We start from the raw sequence: 20,512 nt of genomic DNA on the forward strand, positions 1-20,512 counted from the left end.
AGGTAAGACTGAAAGTATTTATTTTCAACTTTTTCTTTTGAAGACGATCAAAGTTTCTGAATGTCTTCTGATCCCCATAAACCACAAACATTTTGAAATGTTTTTACATATTGCTCCATGCATATAAGTATTTGTATTTATATATGTACAAAATGGAGACCAAATAATGCTCTAAATGTAATGATCTCCAAATAAATTCGTGTGTAAAAATTGGGAAGTGATTTTTCTAAGAAATTGGAGAACATATATATATGCAACTGCCAAGTTTTATACGGTATTACACATTTTCAGTTTCAAATAACTTTCTAAATTTACAATACATACATATATGAATTTCATAACTTCATACACGTGTTAAATATTTTTTCACCCATTGCTACACATACAGCCGGTATACAAAAGTATTGGTTATTTGCATATTTGTAATTTGGCCTATGTTCTGACCAATAATTATTAAGGGGTGAAAACCCCTTTATGGAAATGTCATGTTCGTCCGTCTGTCCATCTGTATCCACGATAACTTTAGAATGGTTTCGTATTTCTGCATGCGGTTTTCACCAACGTGTTTCTAATTTTTGGGGACGGGATGAGTTTGAAGATGGGCGTTGTAGGTCATAAGGTCACGGCGCCACGGGGATGACGCCAACGGCCAGTCGAATTTCTCGTTTCCACCGTTTTAGACGTATTTTTTGGCGGGGATTTCAGAAATCGCCTGATTTGGACGTGCGACGACTCAATTACCGTGTGGGAGGTGTCGAATCTCGAAAAAATTACTTGTCATGTGGGGTGTCTATTGAAAGCACACGATCAGTAATGTACAAAGTACATTACATGAGTACATTACTGATCGTGTGTATTGAAAGGTGTTGTCGTGTCCGTTTGAAGTACGTGGGGGTGTCAAAACGGGGCAAAATGAGACGTGGGGTAATATGAGACAATGACGGGAAAGTGCTGAAAGACGTTGTGGGCGTGCCACAAAGACAATTCCGTGTGTTTTCACCCCTTTGCTACATTTCGTTTGCAACGGTTTATTTATTTTAATTTTATTTAACTTTACGATTTTCAATATGTAACCATTCACGATGTGCAAAGGCTGGTGGCTATGATGCAATAAATCAATTATTATTATACAAAAATATTGGTTATTTGCATATTTGTAATTTAGAAATGATCCCGTGCACTTAAGTGCACTATTTTTAAGGTCTCCGACAGGTCACTTCAAAATGAGAGCCCAAAAATAAAAGTCCATAGATAATGTTTTTGGACTTTTTAATATTTTATATTGGGAACTGCAAGGTCCTAAGAAGGAAATGAGCTATCGCACGACCATTTTTACTTTGCGTTGTTGTGATCACTACAGAATTCCAGTTGGTGATGTTTGAATACATGCATATACAAAGTAGACAATTGAAACGAATTTTATGCACATATACATAAATAAATTGTAAATTGTGTAAAAAAAATTGTAATAAATCGTCAAATGCGAAATCGACCGAGCTTGGGTGTGATTGGTGGGGTGATTTATTTTTTATTTATTTCTTGAAAGTGCAGCGGATATGCATCGAATTATCAAATCATATCTGTACATATACTGTGTATGATATATATATAAATATTTGTTGAACAAGGTTTGAATAGAAAAAAAAGTAAATTCGACTTGTGTGTAAACTTTTAACATAATGACGAATTATACAATTCAAGTATCTAAATCATTATTTACACAGACAAAATTAAGCACATATTTAAATAATAAACACCGTTGTTGCATTGATAATCAATCAATAAATAAATTTAATTAATTCATTAATTAAACAATCTAGAAATTTATCTGTGTGCAAACCTTACAATGAAATTTAGTTGTGATTATGTGCATGCATATTTTTAACAAAGAGTTGCATATTTATACATATGCCAGTGCCACTATAAAGCAGTTGTTTTAGCCTAATGTGCTCGTGATCTGTGTCATTTGAATGATTATTTACATATGTATTTGCTATTAATACGCGGAGACTAAATTCTTCACTTGAAATATTTAACACATTTACACAAATATTTAGGTAATTATAAACGAATGAAGGAAATCACGGATTTTTTTAAATTCCTTACAATGAGTTTTTTAATTTACTTAGGTAATTAAATGCATGATTTGTAAATGGGCAGATGTGAGTTTTATAGTTTTTAAATTGAGATAATTATGAAAGTGAAATTAAAGCTATGCGGTATATCTACAGTACAATGATTTCAACTAAACGTCTGGCCTACAAAAAATATTGACCACAAATGCATATCTACATACATACATGCGTTTTCTATCACTTATGTATTTAGATCAACCTATGGCTATAGGAAATGTCTGACTGCAAATAAAATGTGAAATTGGTGACGAATGTATCTTGAGCTATTTTAAAGTGTGCTACTTTCCTATTCATTTGAGTGCAGTGTAATTTTACAATTATATTATTTTAGACATAATTACGCAGCGATAACTACAGTAAATGCTGTGCTTTTCATTAAACAGCATACAATGGAGGTCTCCCCACGTTTGTTATCCGATTTTGACTAAACTCATATTATTGCACCAATCTATCTGTATAACATAGGACAAAGCGCCTAGAAAGTGGCGATATGGAATTTGGGCAAACAAATGGTTAAAAATTAATTTCAAAAATCCCGAATTTTCGTAGAATATTATAAATGTATCCAGCCAAATGAATCCAGGCTCAAAGGAAACTTTAATCCATTATCTATCTCGTATTTAACGTTTTTCATCACGCCCGCCATCACTGCTTTTTTGGAAGACTTTGCAACTTCAATGCTAACTTTCTGCCACCGGAACTGAAATTTTCTTAAAGTATCGACTGTTTCACAAAGCTTGGAGTATCACCACTTACACATAGCCCAAAATCTTTTTTAAGATAACAGGCGTATGGGTAACTTTCATCTTTCAACCCCAAACTGACATTTTTGTCAATTTTTCCCTTCACAGTTATTGCATAGTGGACGGCCGCAAGGTCTGGCCCATACCTGTGCAGCTTCACTCAATTTACGAAAATTGAGGCTTCATTCACGATGAGGGAGTGAAGGAGAGTGAAGCTGAGTGAGGGAGTTGAAAACTTTTATCGAGTGAGTGAAGCTGAGTGAGGGAGGCCCAAACGAGAAATGAGTGAAATGAAGGGTGAAGGAGTGAAGGAGATGAAGGCTTCATCTTTTTCACTCCTTCATCTCCGGGAAGAAAGGGTGAAGGAATATAATTAGTTTACATACTAAAATCACTGTGGCAATATGAAAATAGTGAGTCTCAGGTTACCCCAGGAAATTCTCTCGTTGCCCCAGCCTCGTCTTACATTGTCCAGGCCAAGTCTCACATTACCCCAGATCAGTCTCACATTGCCCCAGCCTAATCTCACATTGCCCCAGCCTAGTCTCACATTGCCCCACCAGATGGCGCCTAAGTATTTAATTATGATGACACGAGGCACTTAATTGAATGAAAGAAAGAGTGAGGAAAATAGCTGAGTGAGGGGAATGAGTGATGTGAGAGGAATGAGGGGGTGAGGGAATGAAGGAGTGAGAATTGGATTTTTGAGTGAGTGAAGCCTCACTCAGGAGGACAACCCTTCACCGACAGAATCACCGATCTTGATGCCCTTTGGATATGTTGTAGTCCTAGGTGAGTCTAGCAAAAGTGAAGAAGGATTTCATTCCATGGCCCCATTTGCGCCCGCCACACCCACTCAAAGGTGCGAAAAACACGAAAAATACCTTGTTTTCGTTCATTCAAAAAATCACCAAAAATCCAATTTTGTTCGGATTTTCACAATTTAAGCGTTTTTGTGATCTTAGATAGTTGCTTTATCATATCCAATAGCAAACTCAATTTTTTTGAAATTTTGATTTTTTCGAGGGCATACCCCTGGTCAGGAAATTTCCGAAAATATTCAAAAAATTAAAAAAATTGAGTTTGCTATAGGATATGATAAAGCAACTATCTAAGATCACAGAAACGCTTAAATTATGAAAATCCGATCAAAATTTGATTTTTGGTGATTTTTTGAATGATCGAAAACAAGGTATTTTTCGTGTTTTTCGCGCCTTTGAGTGGGTGTGGCGGGCGCAAATGGGGCCATGGAATGAAATCCTGCTTCACTTTTGCTAGACTCACCTAGGACTACAACATATCCAAAGGGCATCAAGATCGGTGATTCTGTCGGTGAAGGGTTGTCCTCCTCAGCCTTACTTCACGCGAGTGAGGGGAGTGAAGGGGAACTTGAAAATGAGTGAAGTTGAGTGAAGCGAAATTCGCTTGCACAGGTATGGTCTGGCCAAAAAAAACATTATATATTTTTTGATACTTGTTGTCGAAAAGAATAAGACGGTGTATCACAAATTTCAGAAAATAGACATGTGCGCCCACACAGCCCTTCTGAACTGAAGGGTCCCAAAAATGCCCAATTTGGCCTAATGCCAGCCAAATCGGGAATTTCTTGAGAAATTTTAACAACATTTCAGTTTCACTTCGGTTTTCACTTGAGAGATATATTTGCCATGCAAAATTACCTTAGGGATTTCTGTGGCGTTTTTAAGGACGTAGGACTCGTCCCCACTGACCAAATGTTTTGGTGAGACTTTGGTGTAGAGCTTGGGAAGTCTCGCGTTCGCCATTTTTTCTTGACCTTCTGTATATTTTGGTGCAGATATTTTTGCATAAACTTTGACCCACAAGTTATGGGCTTTAATGTGATACAAGTAGTTTGTATTAATCTTCGACTTCATGGTCGCATCAGGCACGGACGTGGATCGACATTTTCCAAAAATAAATTTAATCGTTTTTAACTTTCAAAGGGTCATTATGCTGGTTTTCATTCATGGTGCGTAATTGCACTTGACATTTTCGGATTCGCCATGCTTTTTTATGTAGGTCTTATTTTTTGCACGTCCACACCCTACTCCGTTGAAATTTAGTCAAGCCTTCTTCGAGTCTTTGTCGAACAAATTTTAGTACTTACGGAAAACTCATTTCCCGTTTTTCATGCTTTGAATTTGCGTAGGAAATTTACCTTCCATTGAAGAACCATGAAATTTTCAGGATTCCATGTTAGATATATTTAGCATATTATACCAGAATTTTAGAAGTTTAGTACCATTTTTGACTACCTTGATATCAACTACACTTTGACCACCACTATCTAGGCGCTTTGTTCTATTTAATTAGCATGAAATTTGCAAATGACACGAACTGCAAATTTGGCAAAGATAAATATTTTCATCCGAAAAAGAGGAACAGTACCGTAAATTTAAAAAATCTAAATTCAACTTTGTAGCGCATTTCCTCTTCACCCGGTACACATATCTACACCAAACTTGCGCACTTGCAGATAGCCCCATTTGCAAATTTCATGCAAATTAAATTTATGGCTAATTTATACTAATTTCTCCAAAATCGGGGGGGGGCAACCGGTGGAATGCTTGCATTGTTAACTATGTAGATGAAAGGAAAATTAATTGGCAGATACTTAAGGCTGTTTCACATTAAATAAAAATAAATGTTTTGCACTATCAATATTAGTAATAAATTATTTAAATGTTAGATAAATGATCTTCTGTGGTTTCTTATTTAAAATATTTATATCCTATATTATCTATATTATCCTATATAAGATATTCCAAAGCAATATACACCTTGATTTATATGTTCGCGATTTGGGAAATATAAATTCCCAATTATACGGCTCAACGTCACTTGCCAACTTTTTCTGGTAATATAAACTACGTCACTTCCTTCACAATAAGAACAATACCACTTTATAATGCTATGTTACTGCTATTGTTTCAAAATTTTACAATGAAAGCGATTTAAGCTGAGTTTGTAGGAAGGGAATCGTGCATAGGTTTTGTGACATACGACTGATTTAAATATTATGTTCTGCATCAGCGCAAAGCAACTACATATTTGATAGACTATCCTGACTAAATGCTCGAATGGATTTTACAATTAGTTTTAGTATCCTGACCTTACATTTTAATGTTGAGCACATTGGGGTTTAAGATTTACGGAAGATATCCAGGCAGATTCTCCATCGGATGGGATGGACGACGGCGTGGTAATGCTTGTCTTTGTGGCCTTTGCTGGATTGCAGCCATCTCAATTTCCTCGGGAACCACCCTATTATTCCGTCTCAGGAACTTGGGAATCGATAGTTTCCAATTAACTGAAAGAAATTAGTATACAACACATTAACTCTTGCTATGAATAATATTAAGCAGGCTAGTTAGAAGCCAAATTTTATTTTAATGTGATAAATCCGAAGAAAGTTACTCACAGGCGGGACCTCCCATTCTTCCAAGATTATTCCACACCTTGTACTTTGCCACGACTATTACCGCGATTAGTACACGAGACTCAATTACATCCAACAAGGTTAAGCCAGTAATCATGGAGACAGTCCCACCAATTAGGCCTTGTCAGAAAGAAAACACATTCATTTTTCCGCTTTATCGAAATTATTATCGAAACCTTACCAACTTCCTCGAAAGTGCTGTATCTAGCACTCCTTCGTGTAGGGTGGACTGAATCAACCGCAAAGTAGACATTTACCACGGAAATGGTAATATTCTTGTCGCCGCTAAATAAGTAGGTATATATTTGTTAAGAAATTCAAAATCTTTATGCTTTAGTCCGCACACCTGTAATCTGTGCTATGGAACATTTCCTTGTAGTAATTCATGCGCTCTTCTGTCATTCGACTCCAGGTAACCGACGTCCGGTATTTGGTGTCTCGGCAATTTGGGCGACATTTTTTGCATGCATCCTTTAGTCCCTCGTTGTGCATTTGTTCTACGAGTTTGGGATTGATGTGATTGGGTATTTAAAAATAAATTATGTTGATTAATGGTTTACCTTCTTTGAATCTGACGCAACCATCTACACTGTGGAGAGAACACAACTTTCGCCCCGGGAATCCTAATTGCAGAAAACAAGATAGGTCCTGTAACAAAAATTAAGGCGTTGTAAAAACTCACCAGGTGAGGAGACCTTAGCACAGTTGCATGCTACATAAATTGGTTTGGCGAAACATTCCTCCAAGCAATTCTGTCGGGAATACTTTTTGTAGAAATCCAAATAGGCGTCACCCTTGTCATCGGTGAAGTAACAGCCACGCCGTTCCTTCGGCAAATAATTAAATTTAGTACCGAATGGGCTCTATCCTTTGTAAAATTGCTAACCATGGAAACATCTTTGGCATCCTTCTCGGCTAAGATGACTTCAGGGTAAAGGGAGACATAAATTTCCCTCCCATATGGTAATGCCGTACCAAATCGTTGAATTTGTGGCTCGTCTCTTGGATTGCTTACTGCCAACTATTAAAATGAAATTATATTCGTAGTTATCCATTTGATGCAGCTAAATACATTTACCATAAATCCAGTGTTGTCAGTGTGAACGCAGGATTTATCTTCTAACTCTTCCTTGATGGCAAACGTCAGTCCGGATGATATACCAGGCGCCATTTGCCTCTAGGGTATCGCAGGATGTAGATCCGTATCGGTTTTCTTTTCGAGATTTGTGACATATTCGTCTAAGTCGGCTTCCTGCCACTCTTGAATTTCTTCCTTGGTGCTGCTCCCCACTGCAGATTGGATGGTTTGGTACCTATTTAAAGCCAATACGAATTACTCATTATTCTTGTACATATATGCACTTCACATGAAATCTGAAAATTAGATATGCACCGCCGTGTTGCCTTTGCAGGAATCCCGTTGAAAATACATGAGCTACCCCATTCGGAAAAGTGCTCTTTGAACAAAATTTTGCAGTTGTAACTTCTCCCATTTAGAAGGCATCCCCTTATCATCTCAGAACAGTTTATCATTCCCTGGTATATTATCGTATATTATTGTAGAAGAAGAGAAGCATCAAGCCACTCTACAAAATCTGGATTACGTTTACAATGGCGAAATTGAATCTGGCTGCATGTGTCATCCTCAGGTAAATACAACAGGAAATTGGCTATATTATTGTGGTTATGAGTTGAAACCGCACAACAGCACCAGCAAATGTGTCCCGCACGCATTTTACAAGTGCGTCAATGGGAGAAAGGTAGCAATTCAAACTACCATTGACTGTTCCAAGAGTGGAAAAAAATGCGAACCAAAACTAAAAGATGCGCACACAGGAGCACAATGCGAATTCTGTATATTGCATTCTGGAAAGAGATGTAATTGAATATTCTTGCCTTGGCCACACACTTTTAAATTTATCCTAATTATGTTTGTATTTATATGATACATGTTTCATTATCTGTTCAATCGTGCACGTCAACATCTTTTTCTTGTCTAATTTACATCCAAATAAAAATTATGGAGACCGATATGACACTAAAATGCTTAATTTAATTAGATTGTTGAATCTGCATGTAGCATAATATTTGTAATCTTATATATTTTTAACCGTAAAATATCTGTACCTTGCCAAAACATGCATCCCGGCCTGGGCACTTTGTTTTAAACCGGGAACTTTCTTAAGAATTCGGACACACGCGGATTCCGGAACTGGTTCCCATTTCATCAAATTTTGCCACCGAGTTTTGAGATTTTGCCAACGTCGTTTAAAATTGTCAACTAGCCAGGGATAAGAGCTCCGTTGGGTGTAAACGCAGAACGGGTGAGACCCTTCGTCCCCTTGGGCAGCTTCCATTTCCGCATCCCTCTCGACATCCATGACCTCAACTTATCTTCTAATTTACATTATGCTGGAGGAACTGCCTATGTCCTTAATAACTAAATAATTACTACATCTTGAATAGAGATACAATTTTGCTACTTTCACTTTCACAATTTTATGTCATTCTTCAACAATAAATTCGGATTTCGGTGTTTAAGAATTTGTGACGACAGTACTCGAGTACATAATTTCCGTAAGATATGATTAATATTTCAACCTAGAGACACAAATAATTTGCTACTTTCACTTGTGACGTCACATTTCAAGTCAAGAAGTCTTGGATTTACATGCGCGGCCCTTCGTCGTCTCGGGCGGCTCGAATTTCCGCGTCCCCTTCGACCCACAATCACAATTTATTTGTAAACTTGTCCCATAATTTATACCATTGTGAGATAATAGACAATATTCTAATTAATTAAATAACTACTAAATCTCGAATTGAGATGAAGCTTTGCTATATACTTTCACTCTTGACGTCGCATTTTTGAGTCATGCAGTAACAATAGTCTTAGATTTATACCGCCTTCAATATTTGTAAAGATGTGATATAATAAAATTTGCTTCGAATATAAATAGTATTTTAAAGAATTGAGCTTAAAGACACGGACAAGTGAAAGTTGGCCACAGAATCTAGGCGTGGTCTGGCTGACTCATTGGTCATAAGACGAAGAAAAATACACGTATGATAAGAACAAAAGAATTTAAAAAGAAGTACTTGTACCCTTACCGTAGCTTTCTGGCTGGGTTTTGATTGACAGATTTTTGCATGTAAGGATGCCACGGAATAGCGGAGTTAATTGCAGGTGAGGGTTGGAGAAAGCTCTTTGTTCTCGTCCATGCTCTTTGTTCTGGGTTTATGGATCCTCTTGTGTCGATGTTGCATAGTGGAATTTGTGTGCAATTCATATGTAAATATGTATGTATGTTGCTCATCTTTTTCATAATATGCAATTTATGCTTGGCTCCAATAGGACATAAATACATGTTCAGAAAATATTTGTTCATTCAAACTTCATTCATTCAAAGCCTTCAAAAAAGTATTCATTCCTTATGCATTCATGCATAATTTGTAAAAAAAATTCAAATTACTCAACATTTATTCATTATTCACCATTCCTTCATTACCCATTTTATTGGAAATTCACAGTATTAAACGAATTTCTCAACTTTCCTTATGTATTAACTATTGAGTAAAAAATGAATACTGAAAAAATATTAATTCATTACTGATTCCCACGAATTGAATAGATATTCATTCGATATTCAAAAATCAGAGTAAAATATTCATTCAATTTTTGAATATTGAATGAATAATTTATTCATTTATCATTAAATGAGTGAATGTATACATGTATGCAATAGGAATATTTTGAAATAAAACGCTAGTGAAAAATAAACATGCACTGAATGCTGAAGGGCCGCATGAGTTAATCACTTTATTTCAAACAAGAAACATTTAAACATTAACACATTCAAAAACATAAAGCAATTCAAATATTAGATCCAGCAATTAAACACTCTACACTCTTAGGCATCTAGTATTCAATCATTACGAATCATTACTGAACGGAGTACATATATGACTTTACCAGCATCGGTAATATCGATCGTTACGGGGTAGTAGTGTTGTGGTAATGAAATCGCTACCACTCAGAGTTAAACTATAACCAATCCGGTATTGAATTATTACCAAATCAATACCAGTACGGAGTACATATGTGACTCTACCGGATGCTTTATAGTGTACATAACTGCGCTTGGTTATAATCTAGTATTAAGTATATAAATAATATCAAATCAAAATCAGACACATTTCATTTTAACAATGCCAAACAGTCTCAACTTTTCCATAAGAAAAGTAAAATTTTTCGAAGTAAATATAATCAAATTTTTTTAAATGACGACCTTATCTCCCGTTTTCCATTATCTAAAAAATAGGACCAATTTTATTTAAGTCTTTTTGTACACGGAAAATACTTAAAATTCGATTAACAAGTCGTATTAATTTAACCATGAAGTTAGTGAATATCGAAAACGGGTTCTTAACCGGACTTTAAATTTTCAACGTTCAACGTATTATCAGCTGACATGGTTACCAAAATAAGATGTCCATCAAATGCCTTATGTTCCGAACTGCTTAATCCGATCAATTCTTTGGAAAAAATATAAGAAATACTTTACATATTGCTCCATGCACACATATTTATATTTTTTCACAAAATACAGATACCATAAATAATGCTTTTAAAGCATTAATAATGATCCCCAAATAAACTGTAAAAATTGGGAACTGATTTTCTAAAAAAAATTAATTGAAGTATTTATATAACTGCAAAATTTGACATGGTATAACGTATTTACAACTTTTTAAATTTAAGAATGTATAATGTAAATGTATGCATTAGGTTACATACATACATACATACATGCATGTGTTTATTGCTACACATAAATTTAAGCATGTATGCACATATCTCGACTCCACTCATCCTCAGTTTGGACAAAGAACATAGAATGCCAATTTTGAGAAATACTATCGAGTATGATTTACAAATTTATTATATCACGACTGGTATGACAGCACGGCATATGTATATTGAATGAAGCATATATATTTATCCTTAGCTGCCAATACTAGGACATATAATTGTTTACTACAATTGCTAGTATATGTACACAATTAATTGTAATTTTTTAAATTGGGAATTATAGATGCAAAATATTTGTCCAGATGAGGAATTTGATCAGATGATGGCTACGTGTACACTCTTAGAAACGTGGTATTGAAAAAAACCTAACGGTATTGATACGTGACTCTACCGCCTTGGTATTAAACGGTTATACCATATTGGTATAAAACCGGTATTGAAATTATACCTCATGGTAATAATTTTAATACTAATTGGTATTAACTTTTTTACCACGCAGTATTAATTTAATACCTGATCAATACCACGCGGTAGAGTCACGTATCAATACCACCGGTTATTGATTTTTTTAAGAGTGTAGGTCAGTCAATTAAAAATTTGACTATTTTTTCAAATTTTCAACAGGTGAAAGTTTCACCTATTTATATTTGCAAAGACTTGAATAATGAATCCCCCAATACAAATACATATTGCATACCTATTCATATGTATATATTTTTATTTCATTCCTTATATTTTGTTGCAACATTTACATATATTTATGTAAACAACACAAACGTATGCAAAGCTAAAATATTTTGCACCGCTGGAAGGGATGATGCCATCGAATCAAATTCCTTAAGCCTAAGTAAACTGGGCAATTTCATAGCATTTATAAATAAGTTAATTAATCTCACGTACCAATTAGTACAGTAATCATGCCGCTATACTGAGCGATCATAAGTTAATGAAGCACGGGTTTAATCCTATTTAAAAGCAAATTTCTCCAACGTACTTTACATTCCCGTCTTACCAGTCAGATGGACGATATAACATAAAACATGAATACTTTTAAGAGCCAACTCGTCACACTGGTCATCCTGGTAACACTTAAAAAAATATTTTCAAAAATTCCGACGTCATGTTTAAATTAACTGCTTTAATTATGTAAATCAGGGGTGCACCTTGAGTTTTGCGGTTGCCCAACTCTGCATTGCACCGTCCGCTTGCGACACAAATTTTGCATCTTGTACGATCGGGTTTGACTGCTTGGGATCACCGATTACCATGTGCGGTGATTTAGGTCAAGGTGGAAACGGGTCGTCGGATATGACCTGTCCTTCATTTGCTGATGGGGTGCCGCACTGTATTGCCAAAACTGTATCGGGCTCATAGGCGAGGCGCTGCTAAAAGTGAAAAACAAGGCCTCTGGCATATCTTTTAAATATCTCGTACCTTTATCATTGTAACAGGAGTTGGTGACTTTGCATCACCGCGAGGCCAAACATTTTACGCCAAGCCTCTAGTAATGAAGAATATATTCTCAAGAACCTAACTAATCTGGGTTTACGTCAAAATTATCATTTATCACTTTTTAGTTCGTACTGAAAACTAGTTGTTTTAATATGTAAATAAAATTAGGAAATACCCTCGCGTTGTTATTCGTGCGTCGGCATCTTAATTTTTTGCATAACACCTATTGAAAATTGTGCACATCCATCAAATTTTATTAGCTACCTGAATTACTGGTTAACTATCGAATTTAATTATGAGCTAAATAAATATTATTGATCATATTGGTCCTCTGCATAATAATTTTACAAAATCCACTCAATTTTACAACCCTTTCGAAGCAATAAGTTTGTTTAAGCGTTTATACATATAGATACAATTTTAATTAGCAATAATTGAATATCTTAGCAGAAAGTGTAAGTAATAAACGTCGTGGTATGGTAAACGGTAAAAATGTTTGGCCTCGCGGTGAGACAAAGCCTCCTGTTACAATGATAAAGGTACGAGATATTTAAAAGATATGCCAGAGGCCTTGTTTTTCACTTTTAGCAGCGCCTCGCCTAAGCAAGCTTTTTTAAAATTATTTTAATTGAATTTTCAGTTTAACAAGAATTTATAAAATTATGCGGCATGATAATTATCCTAATTCTTCGTTTGCTTGGCAAGTACGTATTACAAAATTGTTATGCGTTACTGCGAATTAAGTAAAGCAATAAGGGTTTTCATGGCCTTCGTGTTTATGTAGCTGTTCTTAAAAAACTACTCGTCAACTATTTAGAAATATTTTTACGACAGAAAAAGACGCACCAATCTTACGTGTGTTTATGATGCTGTGTAAGGACAGCATTTTCATGAGTAAATTACTAAATTTAAAAATTTCGTAAATTTACGCTATTTACTAGGGTTACAAAGGTGACGTGAAAGCCCTCAATGAAAATTGTTGGACTCATGCATAATAAATACATGATGTATTTACATGTAACAAAAGTATTCTAATTTATGCAGATACAAATAAATGCATACCAAGATAGCGATGGAGTACAATATGAGTCGCTTGCCGTGAAGGGAGAAACTACAAAGCCTTTGCACATTTGCCGTCTTTTTTTGCAAATCTTCCACCTCTTCTAACAGTCGTTTAACAGCGTATCGAAGATTGTCCATGTCTTTGACTTTTACCACCTTTCTTTCCATGTTCTAAATGATAAATTTGGAAACAAATTAAAAAAATAAAAATTGTCAGGTTTAGGGTTACAACGAGTACTCGTTTAGACTCGGTACTCTGCAAACTCGGCAAATTTTTGCTGAGCTCGAACTCTGCAGAGTTTTTTCTGCACTCGGCCGAGCTTTTTTACTATTGTTTTACCCCAAAGTAGACTAAGCGGCCTTTTCATTTTTGTTGCACTTTTTGCCGCTAGAGGGCGTTTTTCGCAGAAAGTGTCAAAACGTTCTCAAACCGTTCTCAAAACTTTCTCAAAGCTTTTCACTCGATGACGTGTATCATACTGCCCCATCTTTATTAAATTTGCAGGACAACGCTACCTAGCGGAACTTTCAGGTACAAGGTTGCTTTTTTTGCCACTAGAGGGCGTGTCCGCAGAAAGTATACAAACGTTTCCAAAACGTTGTCGACCACTAGATCGAATAACCACAGCTGCAATTGGATCAGGCTTGGCTTTTGATGAGCGCACACATCAGAACCAAGAATTGTGCAGTGGTGTGTGTGTGTGTGTGTGTGTGTGTTACCAGTTGAACTTGGCGCTTGATTACACACGTGTCTCACATGGTCCAAGCTAATGTCACCTAGCGGCAGTTTGGGCACTATGTTGCATTTTTCGTTTCTAGAGGGCGTTTTTCGCTAAAGCTCGCTAAAACGTTGACGAACACGATAACAACGAAACACACCCTTTAGATCTCCCGAGACTTGATCAAATGAACGGGCACACCCCCAGAGTTGACATTTGACCTGTGACCTGGGCACACCCACTAGATTTGACCTGTGACCTGGGCACACCCACTAGATTTGACCTGTGACCTGGGCACACCCACTAGATTTGACCTGTGACCTGGGCACACCCACTAGATTTGACCTGTGACCTGGGCACACCCACTGGATTTGACCTGTTACCTTGGTACACCCCCCTGGACTTGACATTTGACCTGCGACCTGCATACAATCCCTAAACTTGGCACTTAACGTAGTTGACACTTGACCTGTGACCTGGGCACACCCACTATACTTGACCTGTGACCTCTGTGCCCCACGGTATCGTGGACACTTTACCTGTGCCTTACTAATTTTAATTACCTACCAGCGCCACCTATCGGATATTGGCTGTTTTTCAGCGCTAGAGGGCGGGGTTTTGCTTTAAGTGCCTAAACGTTCTTAAAACGTTAGAACAATGCCATACTTTAGAGTTGTGACCGAAGGTTTAACCTTTAGAGTCGTTACTGAACGTTTTTCGTGGTCACAACCTTTAGAGTCGTGACTGAACGTTTTTCGTGGTCACCCCCTTTAGAGTTGTGACCTAACTTTTTCGTGGTCATCCCCTTTAGAGTCGCGACTTAACGGTTTTCGTGGTCACCCCCTTTAGAGTCGTGACCTAACGTTTTCCGTGGTCACCCCCTTTAGAGTCGTGACTGGACGTTTTTCGTGGTCACGACCTTTAGAGTCGTTACTGAACGTTTTACGTGGCCACACCCCTTAGAGTCGTGACTAAACGTTTTACGTAGTCACGCCCTTTAGAGTCGTGAAAGCTTTGAGGTTTTTACACCCCCCAAATTCGGATAGAGGGCTCCCGCTACGTTCAAAGAGGTCAGGTTGGGTCCCGCGTCGACAAAGAGGTTCAGGAGGTGGGCAGCATTTAAAACCTGGAGCGTTCCATGGGTAACGTATGGGTTAACCTTGAACTTAAGCGAGGTCAAATTTGGCAGGATTGGGAGTTTTTGACACGCTCTAACCACCGACGAACCCGTCACAACGTTATTGTTCGTGATGAAGACGGTAATGTGGCGGACACGGGCGAAATTTAGCATTCGTACTGCGTCCGATATGACCTCGTTTGTCTTGTTGGTTGGAACTGAGGGCAGGAAATTGTTGCAAAATCGGATGCGCTGGACTAGTTTATCGTTGACGGGGGCAAGGTCGACCAACTTTGACGAATCATCGTAGCGGAAGAGCTTGTTGACATGGAGGGAGGTACGCTTTGCTAAGAAACCGGTGGAAATGTCGAGCCAGTCGTGACACACGAGACGAGACGATTTCAAGTCGGGGACGGAGAGACGGGCGAAGATGAGGTTGAGGATCTGGGGAGAAATTTAAAATCAGTGGGGTGTTAAAGATTTAGTCAGTTTTTCGGCTGGAGTGGAAGTAACCACGTGCAAGAAAGTGATTTCTTGCATGATTTTGACCTGAAGGAAATGCAACAAGGGAGTGTACATATGGGCGAAATATGAAACCGCTAGATGGCGATTTCTTGCACTTTTTTGCAGTTTCTTCCACTTATGTACATGTCTCGCAGTGCAATAAATGTAGTAAAATCCTAGAAAAAGGTACCCATAAATTTATAATCATAAGCACAAAATCTGTTAGCATATTTTCACTCATCAATAATCATGATGTGCAGATTACACAAAAATCATGTTTTCCAAAATTAAGGGGAACCTTTCCGCAGATAAATGAAATTGATAAATTAAAAATTCTAACTGACTGACCAACGGATTTCTCAAAACTTTCGTCACGGCATTGTTATTGTTAAACGAGTCGCCGCCGTCATCTTTCGAGCCTGAAAGAAAGTAAATATATAATTAGTTTTATTTAATTAAAATAAAACTGTTTTTGCTGATCACGCAGAAACAAAATATAATGAATGGAAATTAAGATATGAACCACCTACTGAAATTTGAAGAACTCTTTCCTGACGAAGATGACCCGGAGTCCATGTTCATTCGATTTTTACGTCTAAAATTAAAATTGGAAAGTATATAAACAAAGATATTAATAGCATGATAATTAAATTGGGAAACGTTTTAACTGTTTCTGATTTATTTGACGTGAAAAGTGTGGTGTTGTTGATTACAAAATTTACTCACGTTTTGTTAATGCAAATTTGATATTTCTAAATATGTTTCCTTCGCAGTTATTATTATTCAGAGTAAATTTAATAACTCATACTTGGAAATTTAAGAAAACGTGTGACAGGAACGAAATGTGAAAGGAGTTTTTATTTTACTTGGCTGGCACGCGGTTCTGTCATCATCATTTTGTTCCTCTTTGTTGTCTAACAAACAAAGTAACATGTCTCATCATGTTGATTGTTTACCTAGTATGAAAAATGTACAAACCCGAGATGTGGATAACCTCCGTTTCACGTTACGTGACATTACAATGAGTATGTACATTACGAATTATTTTATAATTTGACACCAGTTATTTTTATTTCTATTTTGGGGTAGAAATTATACTAAACTGAATAATTTAAACGCCAAAATAAAAATAACTGGTCTCAAATAATAAAATCATTCGGCTAATGTAATCACGTAACGTGAAGCGGAGGTTAGAATATAAATATGTTGCACTTATGAACGGGTAAATGTGTGCCGATAAATATAGGAAAATTAATGTTTTAGTCTTTACATGTGTGCATATAAGCTTAGAAATCCCGACCATGGTGAAATTTAACGCCGGCACTTTTTTCATTTTGTTTGTAATTTTTATCAAACAATTTGCTAAGGCTAAATAAATTAAATTATAAGTGAATAAATAAGTGCTTTTAACAAATTGTACGATTTTTCAATTTTGAGATATGTATGTATGGTGGAGGTCTCGCATGCTATCCGTCTTTAAGATAATCAGTATCAATCGATCACAATATGAAATATGCGACATACGCGATTTCCCAACGCGTAGGATTGGCAGGTATATTTGCATCCAAAGAGGAGAAAATGTGCAGTAAAATTTTGAAAAATGTATAATTTGTCAACTTTCCACGTTTTTCCTCATGTTCCGATATAAATATATCCGTGCAAAACCTTCGCATTAGTAGATTGTGTCCTTTTTAAATTTCGTACTAATTGAATTTGTGATCGAGTGAAACTAATTCTATGAAATTATTAAGTTTTGCCAGTCGGGTACGAGCATCTGTATATCTTGTAGATACGTATTTATTAAATTTTGTCATATTTATGTACATTCCACATATGTATTTGTTTAACTACTTAGATATTTACTTACAACTTACATGTGTAAGCAAAAGCAATGAGCTCTAAATATGTATTGAAATGATAGACAACAATGTTTTAATAATGAAATTAATTGTGTTTTAATCAACGCCGTTTTTTGAACTACATATAAGGTTTACGATGTACACCTCCCGTCAACTTAATCGGGCCACCATTGGCTTCAAACTCGGATTGAAATCGTTTAAGAAGTTTCCCTTTCTAAATAAATTAATAATAAGACTGGTTACATACTCGAAAATTTAACGAATACATATTTCCAATTATGTAAATAGAGGAATACATACCACGCTTCCCGAGATTTTAACACTTTTAAAGCCTCCACTATACAAAATAATGTCTTGAACGTGGCCAGAAAAATCTTCCTGTGTTACATGAGTTGCCTCAAAAACGATAGTCTTAACGCCTGAAATCAAATAATTTTTAAAATCTTGCATATTTTCGGAAACATATTTCCTCTTCTACATTATAAACTGGAAATGTTTATGTGCAACGGATATGAAAGAATTTTCCGAAACGGAAGTGAAAGTGGAGAAAGTTAAGTTTCGAATGGCCCAAAACAGATATTTCCAGCTAATTACATATTAAATACCAATAATTCCATAAAAGATTAATTCTGTGGAATTATAAACAATCCCACTCAATTATCATGATAATCAAATAAGCTCTCGCCCGGCGGGAGACGGCTTAAACGCTAGTAATTAATATGCACATACCCTTCCAACTGGACACATTTTTTAAGACTGCAACTAACGAGGCCGATTTCCGGATAAAATTTATGACCAAGTTGCCCTCCTCTAACTTCCATAAATGGAACGGTGCAATCGCTCGGTTAGCCAAACGGGCAAACTCGATCCCGTTCGAAATGAGAAGTATTGATAAGTCGAATTTCTTAACATGGGGAAATAAGTGGAAGGCGATCCTCTCGGCGAAATCGGGCTTGATCAAAGTCCGATCCAGGGTCAGAGACATGAAATTAACTCCTCGGTGAAACTTCCACAGATTGAGATGCGTGAACAAGGCAGATTTGCCAAAGGTGTCGTGAAGGCTGAGCTTTTTCAGGCGGGGGAAGTGCTCTTCGCCAAAAAAGTGGGGGATTGAGTACTCATGGACTGGATTGATGGTGAGAGAGACAACGTTCGACATGACGGGAAGGTAAGGGTTCAGGTTTTGTGGTACCTAAATACACATGTGCGAATTTTATTAACGTATATCCTATTAAAAATGGTGTTTCACTTTTCAGTATTAATGAACTGCAAATTCGATATTACGTAGTACATTATACTAAATCCAGTGTAAAGTTAATTTAACAAAGCATATGTAAAGTTAATAATTAAGTATATTTGCTGTTAAAGAGGGTAGCATTATTTTTAAAGAGGGTAGGAACAGATTATGTTTAACTTGTCATGAAAATAGCTTGCAATGGCCCATGGTCCACGGCACCAAATTGGTCCAGGATGGACTGTGGATCATGGACCGCAAAAAAATTGGTCCACTGATGGACCATGGACCATTTTGTGTGCATGGGAGCAAGTTGGCTGGAGAAATGAAATCTCTGTTTTTTACCGCAAAGGGTACAAGTTGAAGCCAAGAATTATTTTCAGAGTGTCCTAAAGCCAAACGTTAATAACCTGAACCCTGGACCCTCCGAAAATCGACATTGGACCTTTCAACAAGAATCTGCTCATGCGCAAGGTGCAAAATTGTCCAAAACTGGCTTCAGACGAATTTTCATGACTTTTTTTCATCCGTAGAACGGTGCTCAGTATCTGCAGACCTTAATCCCCTAAATTATGACTGGTGGTGAAAATTATAGGTACAAGTATGCTCTAAATTTCACCCAAGTGTGGAAGGGCTGAGGTCGCACTTACTGAAGATCTGGCGCTTTTCCCTGGAAATCCGTGCGTGCCGCGATCGAGCAGTTTTCGCCACGACTTATGTCTTGTGTACAAGCCCGTGGAGGAAATTGTGAAAACGAAGTTATGATTTCTAAACAAGATTAATACCTTGTTCATCCACAAAAATTTCTATCAGATAGCTCTAATACTTTGGGCTTTATCACCGGAAATGCATTCACGGGAACTTATGGTCGGACTATGTATAATATAGATATGGAAAAAATTGTCTTATATTTTATTAAAAAACTGCTTTTTGTAAAAGAAAAATATATAGTCAAATTTAAAATGGATCGCTTACTGAACTTTGAAGAACTCTGTGTTGACCTTAAGTCCATGTTCGGTCAATTTTTTTCTAAAATCGAAATTCCAAAGTGAAAGAAAATATTAATCTAATTAATTTGTTAGGGTGAAACTTAAATTGGAAAACTGTTTCTAATTTTAAAGGAAAATTGTGTTGTTGATTATAATATTTTAATGGACATTTCGTATTTCTAAATACTCTACGTATTTATGTTTCCTTTTCAATTTTATTATTTCGAGTACCTAAATTTAATAAGTCGACTTGGGAATTTAACAAACAAAGCATGGGACGAGGATGAAATGTGTATATATTTATTATGCACGGTGCGATACGTGAGTGTCGGTGTCAGTCCCTAAAATCTGCGATTGGTCGTTCTATTTTTGGCTGCACACTTAAAGATATTAGTGTTATTATTGAACGGATCGAGTTAGCTGTA

General features: G+C 36.5%; 3 protein-coding genes across 3 annotated transcripts; all 3 read right to left on the bottom strand.

Moving 5' to 3' along the window:
* Positions 1-6,048: 6,048 nt before the first annotated feature.
* Positions 6,049-7,509, bottom strand: LOC110854905 (pickpocket protein 28). Its single transcript, XM_022103336.1, has 8 exons — positions 7,417-7,509; positions 7,225-7,359; positions 7,021-7,165; positions 6,899-6,961; positions 6,685-6,835; positions 6,520-6,623; positions 6,321-6,458; positions 6,049-6,209 (listed from the first exon to the last, which is right to left on the bottom strand). Exons 1-8 carry the CDS (start codon positions 7,507-7,509, stop codon positions 6,049-6,051), a joined length of 990 nt encoding a protein of 329 aa, XP_021959028.1.
* A 5,069-nt stretch (positions 7,510-12,578) lies between these two features.
* Positions 12,579-16,848, bottom strand: LOC118437065. The gene is made up of 4 exons (XM_035855841.1): positions 16,732-16,848; positions 16,536-16,600; positions 16,354-16,424; positions 12,579-15,945 (listed from the first exon to the last, which is right to left on the bottom strand). Exons 2-4 carry the CDS (start codon positions 16,585-16,587, stop codon positions 15,382-15,384), a joined length of 687 nt encoding a protein of 228 aa, XP_035711734.1. The 5' UTR covers positions 16,588-16,600; positions 16,732-16,848; the 3' UTR covers positions 12,579-15,381.
* A 938-nt stretch (positions 16,849-17,786) lies between these two features.
* On the bottom strand, positions 17,787-19,799 carry LOC118436975. Its single transcript, XM_035855696.1, has 4 exons — positions 19,749-19,799; positions 18,594-19,056; positions 18,165-18,283; positions 17,787-18,078 (listed from the first exon to the last, which is right to left on the bottom strand). Exons 2-4 carry the CDS (start codon positions 19,021-19,023, stop codon positions 17,983-17,985), a joined length of 645 nt encoding a protein of 214 aa, XP_035711589.1. The 5' UTR covers positions 19,024-19,056; positions 19,749-19,799; the 3' UTR covers positions 17,787-17,982.
* Between the last annotated feature and the right edge of the window lie 713 nt (positions 19,800-20,512).

This window comes from Folsomia candida, unplaced genomic scaffold, assembly GCF_002217175.1.
Source record: "Folsomia candida strain VU population unplaced genomic scaffold, ASM221717v1 Fcan01_Sc011, whole genome shotgun sequence".
NCBI classification, from domain to species: Eukaryota; Metazoa; Arthropoda; class Collembola; order Entomobryomorpha; family Isotomidae; genus Folsomia; species Folsomia candida.

What these genes read in the sequence shown, in the direction of transcription:
- LOC118437065 (XM_035855841.1), bottom strand. Translation starts at nt 16,587, where the DNA reads ATGAACATGGACTCCGGGTCATCTTCGTCAGGAAAGAGTTCTTCAAAT. An exon ending in AAAGAGTTCTTCAAATTTCA is followed by an intron (nt 16,425 to 16,535) that starts GTAGGTGGTTCA and finishes ACTTTCTTTCAG; the next exon opens with GCTCGAAAGATGACGGCGGC. An exon ending in AAGTTTTGAGAAATCCGTTG is followed by an intron (nt 15,946 to 16,353) that starts GTCAGTCAGTTA and finishes ATTTCTCCCCAG; the next exon opens with ATCCTCAACCTCATCTTCGC.
- LOC118436975 (XM_035855696.1), bottom strand. Translation starts at nt 19,023, where the DNA reads ATGTCGAACGTTGTCTCTCTCACCATCAATCCAGTCCATGAGTACTCA. An exon ending in AAATGTGTCCAGTTGGAAGG is followed by an intron (nt 18,284 to 18,593) that starts GTATGTGCATAT and finishes ATTTGATTTCAG; the next exon opens with GCGTTAAGACTATCGTTTTT. An exon ending in TTAAAATCTCGGGAAGCGTG is followed by an intron (nt 18,079 to 18,164) that starts GTATGTATTCCT and finishes TAATTTATTTAG; the next exon opens with AAAGGGAAACTTCTTAAACG.
- LOC110854905 (XM_022103336.1), bottom strand. Translation starts at nt 7,509, where the DNA reads ATGGCGCCTGGTATATCATCCGGACTGACGTTTGCCATCAAGGAAGAG. An exon ending in CTGACAACACTGGATTTATG is followed by an intron (nt 7,360 to 7,416) that starts GTAAATGTATTT and finishes TCATTTTAATAG; the next exon opens with TTGGCAGTAAGCAATCCAAG. An exon ending in TTCCATAGCACAGATTACAG is followed by an intron (nt 6,624 to 6,684) that starts GTGTGCGGACTA and finishes CTACTTATTTAG; the next exon opens with CGGCGACAAGAATATTACCA.